We start from the raw sequence: 21,297 nt of genomic DNA, 5'->3' as shown, positions 1-21,297 counted from the left end.
CGTAAAGGGCTCTGATAAAACAAGAACTTCTACGAGAGAAGAAGAAGAAGAAGAAAATGCAAGAATTGCACTCACTCTGAGATCAGATGGTCAGGAAATTAAAGAGATTAGAGAATCGTGAGGTTGGTGGGACATTATTGCATAAGATGGCCAAAGTTAAGCTAGAAACATGGTGATGACAAAGTACTTGCTTTGCTCCCTTTTGCATGTTTCTTTTAACGAAGTTTTTGCAGAAACTCATCGACTATGTTCCAATTTTCTAGAAGGCTGCAGCTATCGTATATTCGTATTTGCATCGTTTTGCTCTGTTATCTGTCATGAATCTCCTTGAAAACAACACTGTCATTGACTTCAAATTTGTGGTGGATAATCTACTCTTTATTATTATTTTCCTTTTCTTTTGTGGATCACTACGAACTCATAATCTTCGAATCACTGGTGATTTTTATAAAATGGAAAATAGTGAAAGAAATAAAAACGTGAATAGTTATGACTATTCAATTGTGTTTTTTTTTCCCCTATATTGGTATTTTTGAATGAAAGGGTATGATCTAAAAGATGCCTTTTATAAATAATATTTCAAATGCTATAAAATATCATTTTGATCAAACAATCTATCATATTTTTTGAAAATAAAAATCATTCCTCTCTCAAATTTACTGTTTTTCAAAAATGTTATTTGTATATTCTTATACTATAGTAACAATATACAAGTACTCAATTGTCGAGCTTAAATAAATTCAAGGTATCTAGGTTATTTTCAAATGTATATTTTGAAAACAACATTATTAAGGAAATCATTGTATTCTAGAGAACATTTACCTAATCTGAGTGCATCACCGTTGATATGGAGGAATGATATGACCTCCATGTGTCCCTCCCAAGTTACGATCACTACCCACATGGACAGGAAAGTCAAAGATAGACCAACCCAATATCCAAATGATCAGGATGAGGAATGCTTCGTCGACTAGGGCTTGATAATTTAAATCAGCCTTGACGAGGATTGTCTAGCCGACCGGGGCGAGTGCAACGTAACCTCGTCAACCAATATGAGAGCAACCTGGCCAACCGAGATAAAGATAGCTACTAAAGCTATCCCGATCGGGAACCATCCAAGATGGGAGTTGTTTAGTCGATTAGTACATAATAGGTAACCAACAATCCTATTTTTTAAATAGAGGGGTCGATTCTCAGAAATTGACAATCTAGAATTTTCTTCATCATGTACCTATGGCATGTGTACCTGCATAAACCTCCCTCCATATCCATGGGGTTGGCACTAAGGGGCTGCTAAGGTAACGGATCTATTTTTTTTTTTGGTAGAGGGTTACCCCAGGGCATAGCGCAGACGGTGGGCATATGTCATCTCTGGCGTAATGGTCAGAGGTCGATTCTCAGAAACTAACGACCTAGAATTTATCCTATCATGCGCCTAACATCTGTATATCTATATTTATCTCCCTTCAAATCTGTGGGATCAACACTAAGGGCTACTAATATAGCGAATCTATATTTTAGGTAGAGGGTCCCATCAGACTAGACATTACTGGTCATTGGTCATTAATGATAGTTGTCATTGTTAATGCTCAAAACATTAAAGCATGGAAAGAGGAAAAGACGGTAGAAGCAATCACAAAGGATAATATTCTGCCTGTATTTAATACAACCTTATTGAATATAAAGAAGTCAAAATAAAAAAATGTGGAACCGCCACATCAGTACACAGGTGGAAAGTGCATGGCGAAGACGTTAACCCCAGGCAGTGACACCCCGGGGATCGACCCCTGAACCTTTCAGCCACAGAACCATGCACTCCCCATCTGTGCTACGCCCTGAGGACATAAAGAAGTCAAAATAAAGATAGCTTCTAATGTAGTGTTATTAAATAAGGAAAGATGTAAGACCACTGAAAAAGATATAAAAGGATATGTCAAGTGTAAAATAAGTTAAGATAGCATCTCTAGATTCTCCTCTACTTTAATTCCTCTTCCTATCATTGCTTCTCATGACTGAGCATCGAAGTGGGAACATCGAGGAATCCTTGGCGCCCTTCTAACCCTCGGGGCTTGTTCTTGTTTATTTTCAAGATATGAGGGTGTAGTCAACGTGCTTGCCAACTCACCAACGAGTTATCTTTGAGAGTCTTGGCACAGGATCAACCGTGGTGGGAGCAAATAGTTTCTTAAGGAAAGCGAGTGCACGCACCTTGAATTCATTATCTAATTTATTGAAGGATTTGCGGAGTTCCTCAACAACGGCAGTTCTCTGACAAGAACATATTTGAAGAAGTAAAATCCTGCATAGCAATAATAAATTTATTGATCGAAGCAGTATCAATAAGAATTCCCACCAACAATCTTAAGAAACTATTTATGGCTTTTCAAGGAATTTCACTTCTTAACTTTTCTACGGATTATGTCAAGTTGGAAAGATTTGATCAAGAAAACTTTCGGCGTTGGAAAAAAAAATTGCATTTTCTACCCACTTTGCTAAATATGGTATATATTCTTACTGTAGGACCGATGCGGCCGGGTAGAAGGGGGGTTGAATAGCCCTGAAAAATCAAACACAACCCTTTCTCGTACGATTAAGCTAACACATAAAAAATAGATTAAACAGAAAATAAAGTATAAAAACGAGGCACCGAATTTGACTTGGTTACAACCGGGGAGGTTGTTAATCCAAGGATGAAGATCGCACTAAGAGCTCCTTCAGGCGGAGAAGCCTCGTTTACAGCAGTGTAAGCACAGAAAGACAGAAGCTAATCTAAACAGTGGAAGCACACAAGTGTTGTTTACAATTTCTGAACTAATGATGAGCTTCTGGACCAAGGCTATATTTATAGCCTTGGTCGGGGCGCCTGGAAGGGTTCCGGGCGCCCTGGGGGGATAAAGTTTTATCCCCCAACGTTCAGATCACGTAAATCGCGATCTTGGTCAAAATCAGGGTCCGGGCACCCCGGACAACTCCGGGCGCCCGGATTGGTTCCGGGCGCCCCGGAGCAAAAAGTCAACTATGGTTGACTTTTTGTCCGGGACCACTTCTCCGTTAAGTCCCCGTCTCGGTCCGGGTCTTCTGCTCCGGATCCGCTTGATTGGGTGATCTCTGACATCCGGAATAGGGCTCACCCGAACCCATCTTCCGGTCTTCTCGAGCGTGCTTCCCTCCGGCTTCTCGTCCCTCGGAATTGCCGCGTGTCCCTTCTCGTCCACCAGCGTACTCATCCGCAGACTTCGTCCCTCGATCGCACCCCGTGCCGACCTTCGCGCTAGCTGCGTCTCTTGCTCCCTGAGCAATCTTCCGCTCCGGCTTTCGTACCTCGGAACCATCGCGCGCACTTCCTTCTCGTCCGCCGGTGTACTCTTCCGCAGCGCCTCGTCCCTCGGACGCACCGCGTGCCGTCCTTCTCGCTAGCTGCGTCTTCCACTCGAGTACCTGTGCTCCTAAGCTCCTGCACACTTAGACACAAGGTTAGAAAACAACAGAACCTAACTTAACTTGTTGATCACACCAAAACCAACCTTGGGGTTCCAACACTTACTACACTGAAATTGTCAGAAAAAGAAAATGAAATCGTGGCATAAACAAGAGCAAGACAAATGAGATCAAGATGATTATGTGTGTAAGGGGAATATTTGTAATGCAATAACCAATGCTTTGTTCGACCAATACTACAATAAGGAAACCGCAAAGGAAATATGAGATTCACTTGAAACTAAGTATCAATATGAAGATGATACAAGTAAGAAATTTTTTATTTCTAAATTTTTTCAATACCACATGGTCGATACTGGAAAAATTATTGAGCAATCCTATGAAATCATACACATTTGTAATCAATTTGCACAACATAGAATGTGTTTGGATGAATCTATTGTTGTGTTTTCGATGATTAACAAACTTGCTAATTCATTTAAGATTGTAAAATAATCTCAAGCATAAAGAAGGATTTATCTTAGAAGAATTGGCTAGCCATCTTCGTATTGAAGAAGATTTTTGTGCTAACAATTTGGAGGAACGACTAAGGTGCTTATGGTGAAGGAAGTCAAAAATTCAAGGAACAATACTAATTAATGGTCACTTCTCTAAAAATAAAAAGAGAAAAGTTGGTGACAATAAACAAAACTCCAAGAACTAAAAGAGAAAAGACAACTGTCATCATTATGATAAATCAGGGAATTACAATAGAGAATGTTGCATCCTGAAGAAATAAAATTAGTTAGGAATTACAATAGAGGCATGTTTGGTTGAGGATTCCCAAGCTTGGTGGATTGATACCATTGTTATAAAACATATTTGTATCAATCAAAATCAATTCTCTACCTATTCACCGATAGAAGAAGATATAATTATCTATATGAGGTCCGTTTTACGACAACTGTCAAAAGAATTGGTATAGTCAAATTGGAGTTTACTTCAGGAAAAATACTTACGTTGACTAATATGTATCATGTTCCTAAAGTTAGGAGGAACCTTATTTCTGGAAGCATACATATAGCAAGTGTAGCTTTAAAATTGTCATTAAATCTGGTTTTGTAACTATAAGAGGTGTATTTGTTGGCAAAGGATTTGTGTACGATGAAATTTTGAAGATGAATATAAATAAAATTAATGTTTCTACTTATATGGTTGACTCATTTAATTTGTAGCATTTTCATTTAGGATATGTTAATTCTAGAAAAATGCATGACATGAGTAATATGAGTTTAATGACAAAATATAAAGATAATATGCTAGAAAAATGCAAAGTATGCATGTAAAAAAATAACCAAAACTTTCTTTCCTAATATAAAATGAATTAGTTCTATATTGGAATTAATACATAGTGATGTATGTGATTTACATGCTATGCCTATTAGGGGAGAAAAATGTTACTTTATTACATTTATAGATGATTTTTCTAGATATTGTTTTGTTTATTTAATAAGGACTAAAGATAAAGTATTGAATAAACTGAAAATTTACAATGCTAAAATATAAAATCTATGTAATTCTAAGATTAAATGTCTTAGAAGTGATAAAGAAGGTTGATCCGGAGATAGTGGGGGCAAGGGAGGGATTAAGGAGAGCGATAAGGGCATTTTTGTCTTTTGGACACATTGAGGGTTTGGAGTGCTTTTAAGCACTGTTCACAGGTCGTGAAAAGGAGAAAAAAAGAGGGGTTTTTCGGGGTTCTGCCGCCGCACAAGGAAAAAAGAAAAACCATCTTCCTTATCCTCTCCGGCGCCTCGCCGGTGCCATGGCTGGTGCCATCGCTGGTTGCCACCAGCGCTTTTCTCACTCCTCTCCTTCCTCGTCGGTAAGCCTCCACGAACAGACCGCCGCCCTCGCGACGTCCAGCAGCCGAACCTCAGGTTCTCCTCGTCCCCGTCTCTCCATCTCCCGCTTGTGACTTCACCACTGGAGCAACCCACCGCCGCTCTTCTTCCTTCGTGACGGCGTCGTTTGGGACATGAAAGGAATTAAGAAGAGGAAAGGGGGCATTTGTGTCATTAGGAAGAAGAAGGCTTTAGGGATTTTAGTGCATATAAGCACTGTTGACAGGAGAAAAAGAGGGGTTTTTCGGGGTTCTGCCGCCGCACAAGGAAAAAAGAAAAACCATCTTCCTTATCCTCTCCGGTGCCTCGCCGGTGCCATGGCTGGTGCCATCGCTGGTTGCCACCAGCGCTTTTCTCACTCCTCTCCTTCCTCGTCGGTAAGCCTCCATGAACAGACCGCCGCCCTCGCGACGTCCAGCAGCCGAACCTCAGGTTCTCCTCGTCCCCGTCTCTCTTCTCCACGCCGACAGCGCCTCGGAGCACAACCAGCGCCGCCCTTAGTGGACACCGCCTCCGGCAGTTCGTGCCGTCCCAGCGGTAGTAGCCGCCCTTAGCGGCAATCGCCGCCCTTATTCGCCCTCAACGACAACTGTCGTCTCCGGCAGTCAACGCTACCACTGGTGGCCACTGCCCCAGCTGCCTTGGGCAGCCAGCGCCTCTGATGTTCAGCGCCGTCACCTCCGGCATCCCCTGCCGCAGCCACCGACACCTCCGGGCAGCCGTCATCACCCTCCAAGAAGTCGTCATCTGACAGGCTCAGGTTTGCTTCTTCCGGCCATCGCGTCGAGATTATGTCCGGCCATCGAGCCGGGGTATTTCATTCGTCACACCATTATTATGCTTGTGAGACATCTGCACTATCCGACCTGCGTGTTGTACGCCTGTCTATGAGCCGTTGTGATATTCCCGCCAAGGTGCTGTTACCATATCCGGCCTATGAGCCGTCTCTTGGGACCCTTGCTGCATTAGATCCCATGTCGCCACACGATGACTAGATCAGCACCACGATCAGCTCACCGATCCATCCGAGGGCGCCCCCTGGGCCAGGGTAAGTTCTCGTACTCGGTATCTGTTCATTTTATTGCTATACTATTATGCGGTTACTTATATGTCTGTGGGATTCGCCTCGAGCACCGAGGTACCAGAGACCGGGGGAACCCGGTCGCTGGATATAGGTACAGTTGACCGGAGGAGGACTTCTGACGATCTGGTCAACGTAGAGGACAGCTCACCACCGGGTCAAGAGGATGCGGTCAACCCTCCAGACACGTCATACCGGCAGGTTCGTCTTTTCAGCATTCGGACAGGATCAAATTGGCGCCGTCTGTGGGAACGCGCCTGATCTGGAACGTGAAGATGGACGATGCCGGAGAGTTCTGCCATTCTCATGACCCCGGTCAGTTTTCCCGTTATTTATTCTGTCAGTTATATGATTTGCATTAGTTCCTCGGGAGAAGACCCCCGAGCCGATCGGCCGGGAGGATTATATACGAGCCCGTGGCTGCCACGGGCTCGATGGTGAAGACCCCCGAGCCGATCGGCCGGGAGGATTATATACGAGCCCGTGGCTGCCACGGGCTCGATGGTGAAGACCCCCCGAGTCGATCGGCCGAGAGGATTATATACGAGCCAAGGGCTCGATGGTGAAGACCCCGAGCCGATCGGCCGGGAGGATTATATACGAGCCAGGGGCTCGAGGGCGAAGACCCCCGAGCCGATCGGCCGGGCGGATTATATACGAGCCACACGCTCGATGGCGAAGACCCCCGAGTCGATCGGCCGGGTGGATTATATACGAGCCACACGCTCGATGGCGAAGGCCCCCGAGCCGATCAGCCGGACGGATTATATACGAGCCACACGCTCAATGGTGAAGACCCCCGAGCCGATCGGTCGGGCGGATTATATACGAGCCACACGCTCGATGGGGAAGTCCCCCGAGCCGATCGGCCGGGCGGATTATATACGAGCCACACGCTCGATGGCGAAGACCCCCGAGCCGATCGCCCGGGCGGATTATATACGAGCCACACGCTCGATGGTGAAGACCCCCGAGCTGATCGACCGGGTGGATTATATACGAGCCACACACTCGATGGTGAAGGCCCCCGAGCCGATCGGCCGGGCGGATTATATATGAGCCACACGCTCGATGGTGAAGACCCCCGAGCCGATCGGCCGGGAGGATTATATACGAGCCCGTGGCTGCCACGGGCTCGATGGTGAAGACCCCCGAGCCGATCGGCCGGGTTTGAATTAGCCCTCAGGGCCGTCTAGCCCAGACGTTAAACCGTAGAGTCGAACCGGCGACTATAAAAACCCCGGCTTGAAGACCGTCTAGCCCAGACGTTAAACCGTAGAGTCGAACCGGCGACTATAAAAACCCCGGCTTGAATACCGTCTAGCCCAGACGTTAAACCGTAGAGTCGAACCGGCGACTATAAAAACCCCGGCTTGAAGACCGTCGAGCTCCGACGTTAAATATCGAGAGTCGAACCGGCGACTATAAAACCCCGGCTTGAAGACCGCTGCATGGACTAGTTTATCAGATATTCTATCTCCCCCATTCGGGGTCGAGCGGTCGCCACTGGTCTCGGAACAGATTCAGATATTCTATCTCCCCCGTTCGGGGTCGGGCGATTATCACTGGCCTCGAGCCAGCTTATCAGCATATCGTATTTCTTATCTCCCCCGATCGGGGTCGAGCTATCTCCGATGGTCGCGAACAAAGAGTATCTCTACTGGTTTCAAACCAGAATATAGGTTATGCGCCCGTTCGGCTCGTGACTTTCGCCTCCACGAGCCTTCGATTCACGGGCTACACTTTCGATCGACTCATGAGTGATGCGGTCACTCGGCATCATTCCATTTAGTTCACTCGATTGCTGGGTGACACCTTACGATCGCCCGTGGACTATTCTTGAGGTTGCGCAGTCAGCACTTTCATAGCCATCCTATCGGCATCATTTCGATTGCTCGCACGACAGCGTCCGTCTAGCATCTATCCATCCGATCGACATCATTTCGATCGCTTGCACGACAGCGTCCGTCTAGCATCTATCCATCCGATCGATAGTACTTCGATCGTCCGGTCGGTATCTTCGCGGCTTCGCACTCGGCATTGGTTCGATTACAGACTTGGTCCGCTCGGTATCGTTACCATCTCCTACGACACCACTATTATAGCGACCGCTCGAGCGACATTATATTATTGGTTCAGCGATTTGACTTTGACATTGAGAGCGGTTCAATTCTTTGCAATAGACTGTCCAGTCAGTCGGACTCACGCCTCCTTCGACTAAACTTGAAGGGAAGGCTTGTGATCCGGAGATAGTGGGGGCAAGGGAGGGATTAAGGAGAGGGATAAGGGCATTTTTGTCTTTTGGGTACATTGAGGGTTTGGAGTGCTTTTAAGCACTGTTCACAGGTCGTGAAAAGGAGAAAACAAGAGGGGTTTTTCGAGGTTCTGCCGCCGCACAAGGAAAAAAGAAAAACCATCTTCCTTATCCTCTCCGGCGCCTCGCCGGTGCCATGGCTGGTGCCATCGCTGGTTGCCACCAACGCTTTTCTCACTCCTCTCCTTCCTCGTCGGTAAGCCTCCACGAACAGACCGCCGCCCTCACGACGTCCAGCAGCCGAACCTCAGGTTCTCCTCGTCCCCGTCTCTCCATCTCCCGCTTGTGACTTCGCCACTGGAGCAACCCACCGCCGCTCTTCTTCCTTCGTGACGGCGTCGTTTGGGACATGAAAGGAATTAAGAAGAGGAAAGGGGGCATTTGTGTCATTAGGAAGGAGAAGGCTTTAGGGATTTTAGTGCATATAAGCACTATTGACAGGAGAAAAAGAGGGGTTTTTCGGGGTTCTGCCGCCACACAAGGAAAAAAGAAAAACCATCTTCCTTATCCTCTCCGGCGCCTCGCCAGTGCCATCGCTGGTTGCCACCAGCGCTTTTCTCACTCCTCTCCTTCCTCGTCGGTAAGCCTCCACGAACAGACCGCCGCCCTCGCGACGTCCAACAGCCGAACCTCAGGTTCTCCTCGTCCCCGTCTCTCTTCTCCACGTCGACAGCGCCTTGGAGCACAACCAGCGCCGCCCTTAGTGGACACCGCCTCCGACAGTTCGCGCCGTCCCAGCAGTAGTAGCCGCCCTTAGCGGCAATTGCCGCCCTTAGCGGCAATCGCCGCCCTTATTCGCCCTCAACGACAACTGTCGTCTCCGACAGTCAACGCTACCACTGGTGGCCACTGCCCCAGCTGCCTTGGGCAACCAGCGCCTCCGACATTCAGCGCCGTCACCTCCGGCAGCCCCTGCCGCAGCCACCGACACCTCCAGGCAGCCGTCATCACCCTCCAAGAAGCCGTCATCTGACGGGCTCAGGTTTGCTTCTTCCGGCCATCGCGCCGAGATTATGTCCGGCCATCGAGCCGGGGTATTTCATTCGTCACACCATTATCATGCTTGTGAGTCATCTGCACTATCCGACCTGTGTGTTGTACGCCGGTCTATGAGCCGTTGTGATATTCCCGCCGAGGTGCTGTTACCATATCCGACCTACGAGCCGTCTCTTGGGACCCTTGCTGCATTAGATCCCATGTCGCCACACGATGACTAGATCAGCACCACGATCAGCTCACCGATCCATCCGAGGGCGCCCCCCTGGGCCAGGGTAAGTTCTCGTACTCGGTATCTGTTCATTTTATTGCTATACTATTATGCGATTACTTATATGTCTGTGGGATTCGCCTCGAGCACCGAGGTACCAGAGACCGGGGGAACCCGGTCGCTGGATACAGGTACAGTTGACCGGAGGAGGACTTTTGACGATCTGGTCAACGTAGAGGACAGCTCACCACCGGGTCAAGAGGATGCGGTCAACCCTCCAGACACGTCATACCGGCAGGTTCGTCTTCTCAGCTTCCAGACATGATCAAAGGTAAATATCACTTTCCTAAATATTATGAAGATATGAGAATTGTGCACGAAACATCTTCTATATATACTCCTTAAGAAAATAGAATAACAGGAAGAGAAAAAATAGAACTCTTATTGAAATGATAAATATTATGTTGACTAATTCACAAATAAGGATTATTAGGGTAAAACGATAAGAAACAAAATCATCCCATATGAATTATGGAAGAAACATAAGCTTAATCTATCTTACTTACGAGTTTGGGATTGTTAAGCTATTGTTAGACTTTTGAACAAAACTGAGAAAGTTAGGAGAGAAGGACATTTAAGTGTATCTTCTTAGGTTATGCTAAGCATAGTAAGACGTATAGGTTCCTTGTTATTGAACCCAATAATTCTATTTCTATCAATGTCATTGATCCCGTCCGGAAGCTGAGTCGGATGAAGGCGGGCCTTGTTGTGCGGAAAGTTGACAGGGAGTCGTCGAAGAGTTGAATTTACCGGGTACCCCCTGGACAGGTTCGCACGGGCGGTCGACGGTGGGAGATGATCAGGACGATGACGCTATTGCTCTGCGCACACTCAGACGAATCCACCAGTCGTTAAAGACCAGAAACCAGGGGAAAAGTCCCCGGGTCAGGCCCTCCGACGCTCAAGTCAGGTATTTTTCCCCTAGAAATCACAGAGAAAGGACGAAAAGTAAAGACTAGTGAGAAATGACGAGTGAGCGTACCTGCATAAGGGACAAGACATCCCTTTTTATACTGCAACGGAAATTTCTGGGTCTGACGGGTGTTAGGGAATGTCGGCTATCAGGCTTTGTCTGGCGGTGATTGACATGTGACTCTTCTTAATAAGCTGGCTGCAAAATCGAAGGTGTATTGAGCCCCGACTGTTAGTATATTCCCTGACACCTTGATTATTCTCTCTGACAAGCGGTTACGATTCCTTGGCTAATTTGTCTTGTAGTGTCTGAACAACGAGCCTAGGTTCCGAGATTTGGACTCGCCCTGATTTTACATGCTATTACCCTTTTGTATGCCCCGATATGTGTTAAGCTTGTATCCAGACCTGCCTTTGTCATCTACTATCTCCGATCTACACATCTCGATCTGCACGTTGGGTCTGCATCCAGACCTGTCTCCTGCTCACGGCTATTCTTAGCTTATACGTCCTGACCTGCACGCTGGGTCTGTCCAGACTTCTGCTCCTTGGCTTGGATATCCCGACCTGCAAGTCAGGTCTGTAACCAGACCTATGATCTTTAGCTTAGATGTCCCGACCTACACGCTGGGTCTGTGCCAGACCTCTGATCCTAGGCTTAGATGTCCCGACCTGCACGCTGGGTCTGTAACCAGACCTGTGATCCTTGGCTTGGATGTCCCAACCTGCACGCTGGGTCTGTGCCAGACCTCTGCTCCTTGGTTTGGATGTCCCGACCTGCACGCCAGGTCTGTAACCGGACCTATGACCTTTGGCTTAGATGTCCCGACCTGCACGCTGGGTTTGTGCCAGACCTCTGCTCCTTGGTTTGGATGTCCCGACCTGCAAGCCAGGTCTGTAACCGGACCTAGATCTTTGGCTTAGATGTCTCGACCTGCACGCTGGGTCTGTGCCAGACCTCTACTCCTTGGTTTGGATGTCCCGACCTGCACACCAGGTCTGTAACCAGACATGTGATCCTTGGCTTGGCTGTCCCGACCTGCACGCTGGGTCTGTGCCCAGACCTGTTTGTTTGTAGTCTCCGTCCTCAGCTATACCCGGCCCGCGGGCCCGTTTATTATCCACTGTCGGAGCTAGTCTTATAATCCCCTCCTTTGACCGTCTTGTCCGCTGAGACTTTGACTTTGACTACGTAAGCTTGACTTTTGACCTCCCTTCTGTTCATGTCAGCTTGACTGCTGACCGACCACGAAGGCTTAACTTCTGACCTTCCTGACCTCCACGTCAGCTTGACTGCTGACCGACCACGGAGGCTTGACTTCTGACCTTCCTGACCTCCAGGTCAGCTTGACTTCTGACTCTCTTGTGGTCTTGACTAATAGTCACATCATCCCATCGGCCCCACAAAACATGCACCGTATCAGTCATATTTGAATCATGTGATGCTATATTTTATAAGACCAAATTTTCTACTATACCTAAAGGCTGAGATTCTCTAGTTCCTCATGATTCTACTACTAGTGCATTAATAGTTAGTAATGAACAATTGTTCATGTAAATGTTGATGTTGATTCTCCTGAATTTAGGAGAAGTGAAAGAGCTCGAAAGGATAAATCCTTTGGACCTAACTTCGTTATGCATCTTTTGGAGGGAACTAGAGATTAAAATGTGAAACAGATAACCATATTTGATTCAATGGAATTTGATCTCAAAACATATGAAGGAGCAATGAAGTTTAGGGATGTTGCATTCTCGAAAGAAACAATTAATAATGAGATGGAGTCTATTATGAGCAATAAAGCATGAAAATTAGTTAATCTTCTACATGGCTCAAAACTAATTGGTTGTAAATGGACCCTTAAAAAGAAGATGAAAGTTGATAGAACTATAGACAAGTTCAATGCAAGGTTAGTAGCAAAGGACTTTAAACAAAAGAATGGTCTAGACTATTTTGATACTTATGCACCGGTTGCTAGGTTTGCAACTATTAAAACTCTCATTGTATTAGCATCAAATTATCATCTTGAGATATATCAATTGGATATAAAAATAACTTTTATTAATAGAAAACTAAATAAGGAGATTTATATGGAACAACTGGAAGAGTTCTTTATTCTTGAACAAGAGTATAAAGTATGAAAATTAATTAAGTCATTATATGGACATAAACAGGCTCTTAAACAATGATATGAAAATTTTGATCAAGTGATAATTGCTAATGGATTTAAAATTCATGAATGCGATAAATGTGTGTATAGCACGTTTAACAATAATAAAGACATTATTATTTGTCTTTTTTGAATGACATGTTGATCTTTGGAACCGATATGATTAGTGTAAATGACATTAAATTATTATTGTTATCCCGCTTTGATATATAAGATTTGGATCAAGTAGACGTGAATCTTGGGCATAAGGATATGAGGAAAGCTTTCACAATCTCATTACATTGAAAAAGTATTGAGAAAGTTTGACCATTTTAATTGTAAGATAGTTACAACACTCCTTTTGATTCTAATATGGGAAGAGTAGTTAACCGACTAGAAAATGTCAGGGTTATTGGTTTCCTGATATATCCAATGATATCAGCTAAACCTGATATTGCATTTGCAGTTGAAAAATTAAGTAGATATACTAGCAATCCTAGTCAATATGCATTGGAATGCAATTTTTTGAGTATTAAAGTATTTAAGACACTATGGATTATGATATATATTATCCTGGATATTCTCAAGTTCTAGAAGGATATATAGATGCTAGTTAGATATCTAATTCAAAAGATCATGCATCTACAAGTGAATGTATATTCAGAATTAGTAGAGGAATTATATCTTGGGTTCCAAAAAATAAACTTGTATTGTTGATCCCACAATGACAACCAAGTTTATAACTCTTGATTTATGTGTTAAGGAAGCAAAATGGTTGAGGAATCTATTAATAGAAGTTCCTTAGTGGACGAAACCAATGCCTCCAGTTGCTATACATTATGACAGTGAAGCTACACTATCAAGGGCATATAGCAATATTTACAATAGAAAGTCAAGATATATTGGATTGAGATCTAGTTTAGTTAGGCAATTGATATATGAATATGTCATAACTATGACTATGTGAAGTCAAGTCTTAAGTTGGTTGACCCTTTAACAAAAGGTTATACAAGGGATCTAGTTTTAAGAATATCAAAGGAGATGGGACTAAAGTCAACTTACTTATAATCAATAGTAGAAACTCGACTCAACTTTGGATGATTTCCAAATCTTGGGTTAAATGAGCAAAGTATCCTATATATATGATTGAAGCACTTAATTTGTCCCAAGGAAAGTGCTTGTTTTATGTAATGAAATGATTAGGAAAAGCTTCTAAGTTTTGAATGGAGTTATAAAGGGCAATCCTTTGGAATATTCAATTACATGGGTGATACGGTGCATGTTCGTGGGGTCTGTAAGATGAGGTGGTCAGAAGTCAAACTTACGTGGTGGTCATAAGTCAAGTTTACGTGGTGGTCAGAAGTCAAGCTTACGTGGAGATCAGAAGTCAAGCTTATGTGGAGGTCAGAAGTCAAGCTTACATGGCTGGTCAGAAGTCACACTTACGTGGTCTGGGTCAAAGTCTCAGCTGACTGGGCGGTCAAAGGATAGGAGTATAAGTCGGACAAGGGCTAGCCCTGATAGTGGTCAAAGACAGCCCACGTGCCAGGTATAGCTGAGAATTGAACCCACAAGCCAAGGTAAAGGAAAGAAGGCCCTGGCGCAGAATAAACCGACCTGTGCCCTAGGTCTGTTCCCGACCTGCTTCTATTTACCGTTATCCTTGGCTCGTATGTCCTGATCTGTACGCCAGGTCTATTTCCTGACCTGCTTCTGTTTACCATTATCCTTGGTTTGTACGTCCCAACCTGTGCGCTAGGTCTGTTCCCGACCTGCTTCTGTTTACCGTTATCTCTGGCTCGTACGTCCCGACCTGTGCGCCAGGTCTGCTTATTCTGCGCCCAGGGCTTTCTTTCCTTTACCTTGGCTTGTGGGTTCAATTCTCAGCTATACCTGGCCCGTGGGCTGTCTTTGACCACTATCAGGGCTAGCCCTTGTCCGACTTATACTCCTATCCTTTGACCGCCCCGTCAGCTGAGACTTTGACCCAGACCACGTAAGTGTGACTTCTGACCAGCCATGTAAACTTGACTTCTGACCTCCACATAAAGTTGACTTCTGACCACCACGTAAGCTTGACTTATAACCACCATGTAAGCTTGACTTCTGACCATCTCATCTTACAAACCCCACGAACATGCACCATATCAATGGGTATTCTTTATAACATCCACTTATATGAATATAGGAGATGGTGTTGTTGGTGCAAGTTGCACCAGAATCAAACTTAAGTTTTGATGTTGTCAAAGGTTCAAGTTAAGTCTTGTTATGATCTAACAAGTTGACTGAGTGTGCAGGATGTTTACTCAACCGGGAAAGACCTAGTTGGAGGCTAGGTAGGAGAAATCTTAGCAGATCGTGGAACACAGGTGCAAGTCCAAAAAGGTCTAGGGGACCTGAAGTTTGGCAGTGTGATCGAGAGTACTGGAGGACCGAAGATCAAGAGAAAAGTCCTAAGGAGCCGATCAAGGTTAAGTGAAAAGTCCAAACTAAATCTGGAGGATCAAAGTTTGGCAGGCAGGTTGAGGTAAACAAACTGGAGGAATGACAGTGAGGTCGGGTTCCTGAAGGGAACAACCTTAGGTCGCTGATCCAACTAAAGAAATCGGGAAGGTTTCCAAGTTGAGATCAAGACAGTCCTACTGTCTTTATATTACTCATGCATTTTATTACTGTGTTAATCTCTGTTTTGCAGGTTATTTTAGCTAACACTGTCTTGCAGGTCAGACATGATCGGTCGACCGAACAAGAGGATCGGTCAACCGAACCAGGTCAACTCAAAGCAGTAATAAGCACAGAACAGATCAAACCAGAGTACGGTCAAAGCATGATGGTCGACCGAACAGTAAGATCGGTCGACTGAACCTTAATGACTCAACACTGCCAGCTCATCAGCACCGTTCAGCAGCAAAGGAAAAAGAAGCTGATCGATCGACCGAACCCGGAGATCGGTCGACCGATCCAATCAGCATTAATGGTGCAATAAATAAAGATTTCGACAGATTTCAACGAACAAGGAAAAAGTTTGTTCGGTCGACCGAAAAGTTGGTTCGGTCGACCGAACCATTAAAATGCAGTTAATGCAGAAGATCGAGCCCGCGTCAGACTCCAGCCAGGAAGGAAGGGAGCGGGTTCGGTCGATCGAACAGTGGGATCGGTTGACCGAACCTTCAGTACACCTATAAAACGAGACTCGAAGTCTGAGGCACAACAATACTTTCTGATCCATTCAAGTTCCTCTCTGCAAGCTGCTCGTGCTACGAATTTTCATCAGTCTTGCAAAGCTACTTCGTCCGACCGAGCTTCGACTTTAAATTTCTATTGTCGGTATATTTCATTTTTACTACACTTAATTTTATAAGATAGTAGAGTGTTACTATCTTACATCGGATCGGTCGACCGAACCTTCAGTACATCTATAAAACGAGGCTCGAAGTCTGAGGCACAACAATACTTTCTGATCCATTCAAGTTCCCCTCTACAAGCTGCTCGTGCTACGAATTTTCATCAGTTTTGCAAAGCTACTTCGTTCGACCGAGCTTCGACTTTAAATTTCTATTGTCGGTATATTTCATTTTTACTACACTTAATTTTATAAGATAGTAGAGTGTTACTATCTTACATCTTTGTACCTGTATGATCCACTTCTTTCCGAAGATTTCGGAAAGAAGTGTTATAGTGGTTTGCCCATCGGTGCAGTCAAGGACCGCGGGTCTTCGAGTAGGAGTCGAGATAGGCTCCGAACGAAGTAAACGCTTTTGTCTCTCTCCTTATTTTCCGCTGCTTAATTCTATTTTTAAAAGATAAAGAAGAGTTAAAAAAAAAAAAGCGATATTCACCTCCCCCTCTATCGCTCTCAATCGATCTATCAGGTGTTGCCTCTAGTGTGGTATGGCTAACTACATAAATATTCATGAAAAAATAGGGTAGTAAGACATAAAGCTGTCAAACGGGCCAACCCGTGGTGGGACGGGTCGACCTGTGGCGGGCCAACCATTTGACGAGGCGGGGCGAGCCGACCCATCAACTTGGCGGGTTGGGAAATTTTCAACACAACCCAATCCAAGGCGGGTTGCGGGTTTGGCGGGCCAACCTGCGGGCCCATTAATTTTTTAAAAAAAAAATAAAAAATATTTCATATCTTCAACGTTTTACTTCAGAAATGTTTCATCAATCAAATGTATCCTTAAACATATATTTTAAATATAAATGAAGACAAACTAGTACTTATGTGAGATGAAAAGTACTATTTTTATTTCAAAATTATAACAAAGAAAGATAATAAATTGACATAAAACTTAGTTTACATGTGTTTCTCAATTCGTGGGTCAACACAAGTCCGTCGCGAGCCAACCCAAGCCCGTCGCGGGCATAGGCGAGTCGGCCCGCGACGGGCTTGGGTTGATAAAATTCCAACCTAATCTGCTTAAATTGTTTGGCGGGGCGGGCTAACTTGACTGGCTCAACCTAAATTGACAGCTGTAATAAGACACAAGAATAATCCAAGTGTCGTCAATATGAATACTGAGGATAAGGAAAGTCTATGATTGAGATTGCTCCGGTTAATCAAATAAGGGCGTTGGTTCAAAGCTGATCTACTAGTCACCATGATTAGCATTTGAGAGGTCTTTAATATGTAAAGGTTCAAATCATTGGAAACCTTTACTTATGCATAAGGCTTGTCACATGATAATTGAATTTTTTTTAAATTTCATTTTTACAAAAATAGTGGAGGATTCTTGGTGATTTTCATAAAATGGAAAATAATGAAAGAATAAGAAACTTGAATAATTGTGTCTATTCAATTTTGTCCCTTCATGTATTGGTGTCTTTTGATATTTGAATGAAAGGTTATAATCCAAAAGATATATCATTTCATAGACAATGTTTCAGACACTACAAAACGCTACTTTGATCAAACAATCTATCATTCTTTTTTAAAACAAAAACATTTCTCTCTCAAAGTTACTTGCTTTTCAAAAGTATTGTTTGTATATTGTTATACTACACTAACAATTTACAAGCATGCAATAGTCAAGGTTGAATAAATCCAAGGTATTCGAAGTTATTTTCAAGCGTGCGCTTTGAAAATAACATTACTAGGGAATCCATTGTATCCTGAAGGAACATTTGCTTAGTCCGAGTGCATCATCATGGTTGGAGAAAATAGTTTCTTAAGGAAAGCGAGTGAACGTGCATTGGATTATTCTCTAATTTATTGAAGAATTTATAGAGTTCTTCGATCGCAGTAGTTCTATGATAAGACTAAATTTGAAGAAGTAAAATCCTGCACAACAACAATAAATTTCCTGATCGAAAAAGTATCAACAAGAATTCCCACCAACAAAAAATCCCTTGATTACACTTACCTCATGTGTTCCTCCAAGTCTGTCTCCAGATTATATGAAAAGAGATAAATCATGAGGTTAATTTATAGTCAATCATCAAATGACTAGGGAAAAATCCTCTTCTTCACGATGGCAAAATGTGCTCGCCCCCGACGACTTCATCAGTGCTCAAGTTAATACGAAAAAAATAAATCATTGATGACTGTTACCTTAGACAGTTGAATAATGTATAGAAAAGATCATATACTCAATTATTAATTAAGATTTAATCCCCTAAACTTTAGGGGCGTGATTTGATGGAAGGGAGGTCTAACTCATTCTAAGACGTCTTAAAGGACTTGAAAAAATAATAATAATAAAAATAAAATAAAATAATAAATAGTGATTCATCGCCTTATCATGCTAGCTACACGATGTTCTACTGGACGGTATGCATCCTGCAAAAAGCTGACGTTGCTACTTAGCAGACTCCCATGTTCTTTAGGACGACAGGGCCACGCCATGGGTACGGAACCTATCCTCTCCTTGACTTATCATCAAACATTCAATGCACACTGCACATAAAGCTCAGCGAAGACTGAACTCATCGTGTGCTCCAACTCATCGCTTGGTCACCTAAGCGTTATCTCCTTCATCTTGCACTGGAACACTCTGATAATTAATGGACTTGTTCAGTCTGATGATTAGTGGGGCAGAGGAGAATAATTTAACATGAGAAGTTTGAATAATTAACTATGAAACATAAGCTTCTGTCTCCAATCAGGAAGCTTTTCCCATTGTTTATCTCATCATTATGCAATCTAAACTTATCCATAGAAAATATCAAAATAAACAGAGTTAACATTAAACTCTGTTTACCCTTAACCTTGCAGTATTTTTGTTCAAGCATGATTGTTGGTTAGACGGATGAGTGCTATGATTGATCCACCATTAGTATTTTTTTAATCATATGCTGCTTTGGATAAATCTCCTGGTGACCATCAACAAGATAGGACAAAAGATTCAATAATTTTTAGCAGAATTCATATCCCACAACAGAATCCTAAGATGATCAACAGGTCTTTGGTATCATAGTCGAGAAAGCATCACAACCTTTTTTCCCAAACTAATTCATTATCTACTACAGTTCCCTTGAGGAACTCTGCAAAACGAGTTAAATTTAGTGGTCTTGGAATAGACGTTGGTTCTTACTCATTAGGCTTCACAGATTTAGTGCAAGTGATGGACCGGCACCATGACTTGCAAATTTAAATTTGTTTCTGTTCTTGGTTTCTTTTCTGCAGGTGAAATTTTAAGTTCTTCTTGGAACCAGTGATTGGTTCTGAACGGGCGCTTCAGCGAGTTATTGTTGTTCTCTGTCATTAAAACAGAGGGGTCTGTTTCGATTAGGAAGCTGCTGTGGCTGGCATCTTGGCTGAATGAGTTGTTCCACAATCCGAGCGCGTCGTAGGGGTGTTCGAGCAACTGAGAGATCTCCGGGTGGTCGACGGCGCTCATCAGCTCCGAAAAAGAGTAAGTTTTGGGTAGGTTCAGAATGCTATCGCGTAGTGACGTTGCTGTTCTTGGAGGACTTGCGTTGATGGAGACATCCACATCCTCTGCGGAGGATGATGACTCTTTCTCGCCTTCCTGCGTGTTGGACTTCTTGTAGATTCTGCAGAGAACCCAATCGTCCAGCTGAAATCATTCATGATCCCATCAGTAATCAGCTTCCTATCGATCAAGATTTCTTTTTTTTTTCCAGAGATTTTGTATGAATTCAAGATTACCCTCATGGAGTCACGGAGTTTCATAGCCTTGCAATTGTTGCTCCTGTTCTTGTGCGCGTGAACGACACGGTACTCGTGCATGATCCAATCGGTTTTGGTCCCCTTGGGCGGCTTCCCGGTGTAGAAAACCAGCGCCTTCTTGACTCCAATGTTCTCATTTCCCTTGCTCGACACGATCGGCTTGTCGGTCCCGGTCGCCTTCCAGTAACCCTTTCCGGCGGCGCGGTTCGGCCGGAGGCCGTTCGGGTACTTCCGGTCCCTCGGGGTGAAGAAGTACCACTCCTTCTCCCCAAACCACGCTTTGGCTGAAACGAATCAATTCAGTGAGAAGATGATGCGGAAAATCAGAGGCGGAGCTAGTTGTGCTTGCAGAGGAAAACCTGGGAGGTCCCATGGATCAAACTTGTAGATGTTGACTTCGGCGATGATCGACACCGGGCACGGCAGCGCGGCGGCGCGCTTGCCGAGGTAGTGCAGGATGAGCTCCTCGTCCGTAGGGTGGAAACGGAAACCCGGCGGAAGCAGCATTGATGCCGGGTCGGACAACATGGGAAGGGCAGGCTTTTGCTCTGTTTCCATTGAGAAAGCCATTGAAACAAAGAGAAACAGAGCAAGAGGAGAAAGTGGAAGAAGAAGAAGTAGAAGAAAGAGTTGAAATTTTTGGAAGCGGAACGCCCCGGCGTGGCTATATCAAGGTGGGATTTTGTCGCGTAGCGAGCAGGGACATCCGTGGCATTAGCTGCTTTGCGGTGGGCGACGGAGGAATTAAGCGAAAGACGCCGAGCTAATGACGTTGCATTTGACATCTCCGACCGACACGCGTCGACATGTGAGGCCGCTCGATGATTGTCGCCCAGCGATCCCTGCAGCCGCCCGATCACGACGCACCCCCTCCTGATCGGACGGACGCACGCGACCTGTTGACTTCAACGGCGCCAAAGTACTAAACGACAGCAGACGGCGTCGTTATCCACGTAACGATGTCGCAGCACGGAATCCCGAAAATGCCCTCCTCGTTATTAAGTGGCGTACGAAGGCAGCTCGACACGTGTTAAAGGAGGATAAGCGAAAAGTCGGATCGCCATGACAGCGGGCATCGGGGCGACGGATGGGAGCTCAACACGTGTTCCGTCAAAAA

The 21,297-nt window shown here is 44.6% G+C and overlaps 1 protein-coding gene across 1 annotated transcript; it reads right to left on the bottom strand.

The window, feature by feature from the left end:
• Positions 1-19,381: 19,381 nt before the first annotated feature.
• LOC122053332 (NAC domain-containing protein 2-like) lies at positions 19,382-20,825 on the bottom strand. Its single transcript, XM_042615346.1, has 3 exons — positions 20,540-20,825; positions 20,160-20,464; positions 19,382-20,067 (listed from the first exon to the last, which is right to left on the bottom strand). The coding sequence occupies exons 1-3, from the start codon at positions 20,748-20,750 to the stop codon at positions 19,600-19,602; spliced, it is 984 nt and encodes a 327-aa protein (XP_042471280.1). The 5' UTR covers positions 20,751-20,825; the 3' UTR covers positions 19,382-19,599.
• Positions 20,826-21,297: the final 472 nt, after the last annotated feature.

This window comes from Zingiber officinale, chromosome 3A, assembly GCF_018446385.1.
Source record: "Zingiber officinale cultivar Zhangliang chromosome 3A, Zo_v1.1, whole genome shotgun sequence".
Taxonomy (NCBI): domain Eukaryota; kingdom Viridiplantae; phylum Streptophyta; class Magnoliopsida; order Zingiberales; family Zingiberaceae; genus Zingiber; species Zingiber officinale.
The sequence above is the reverse complement of the archived record's forward strand: the minus strand, read 5'-3'. Positions and strand labels throughout refer to the sequence as shown.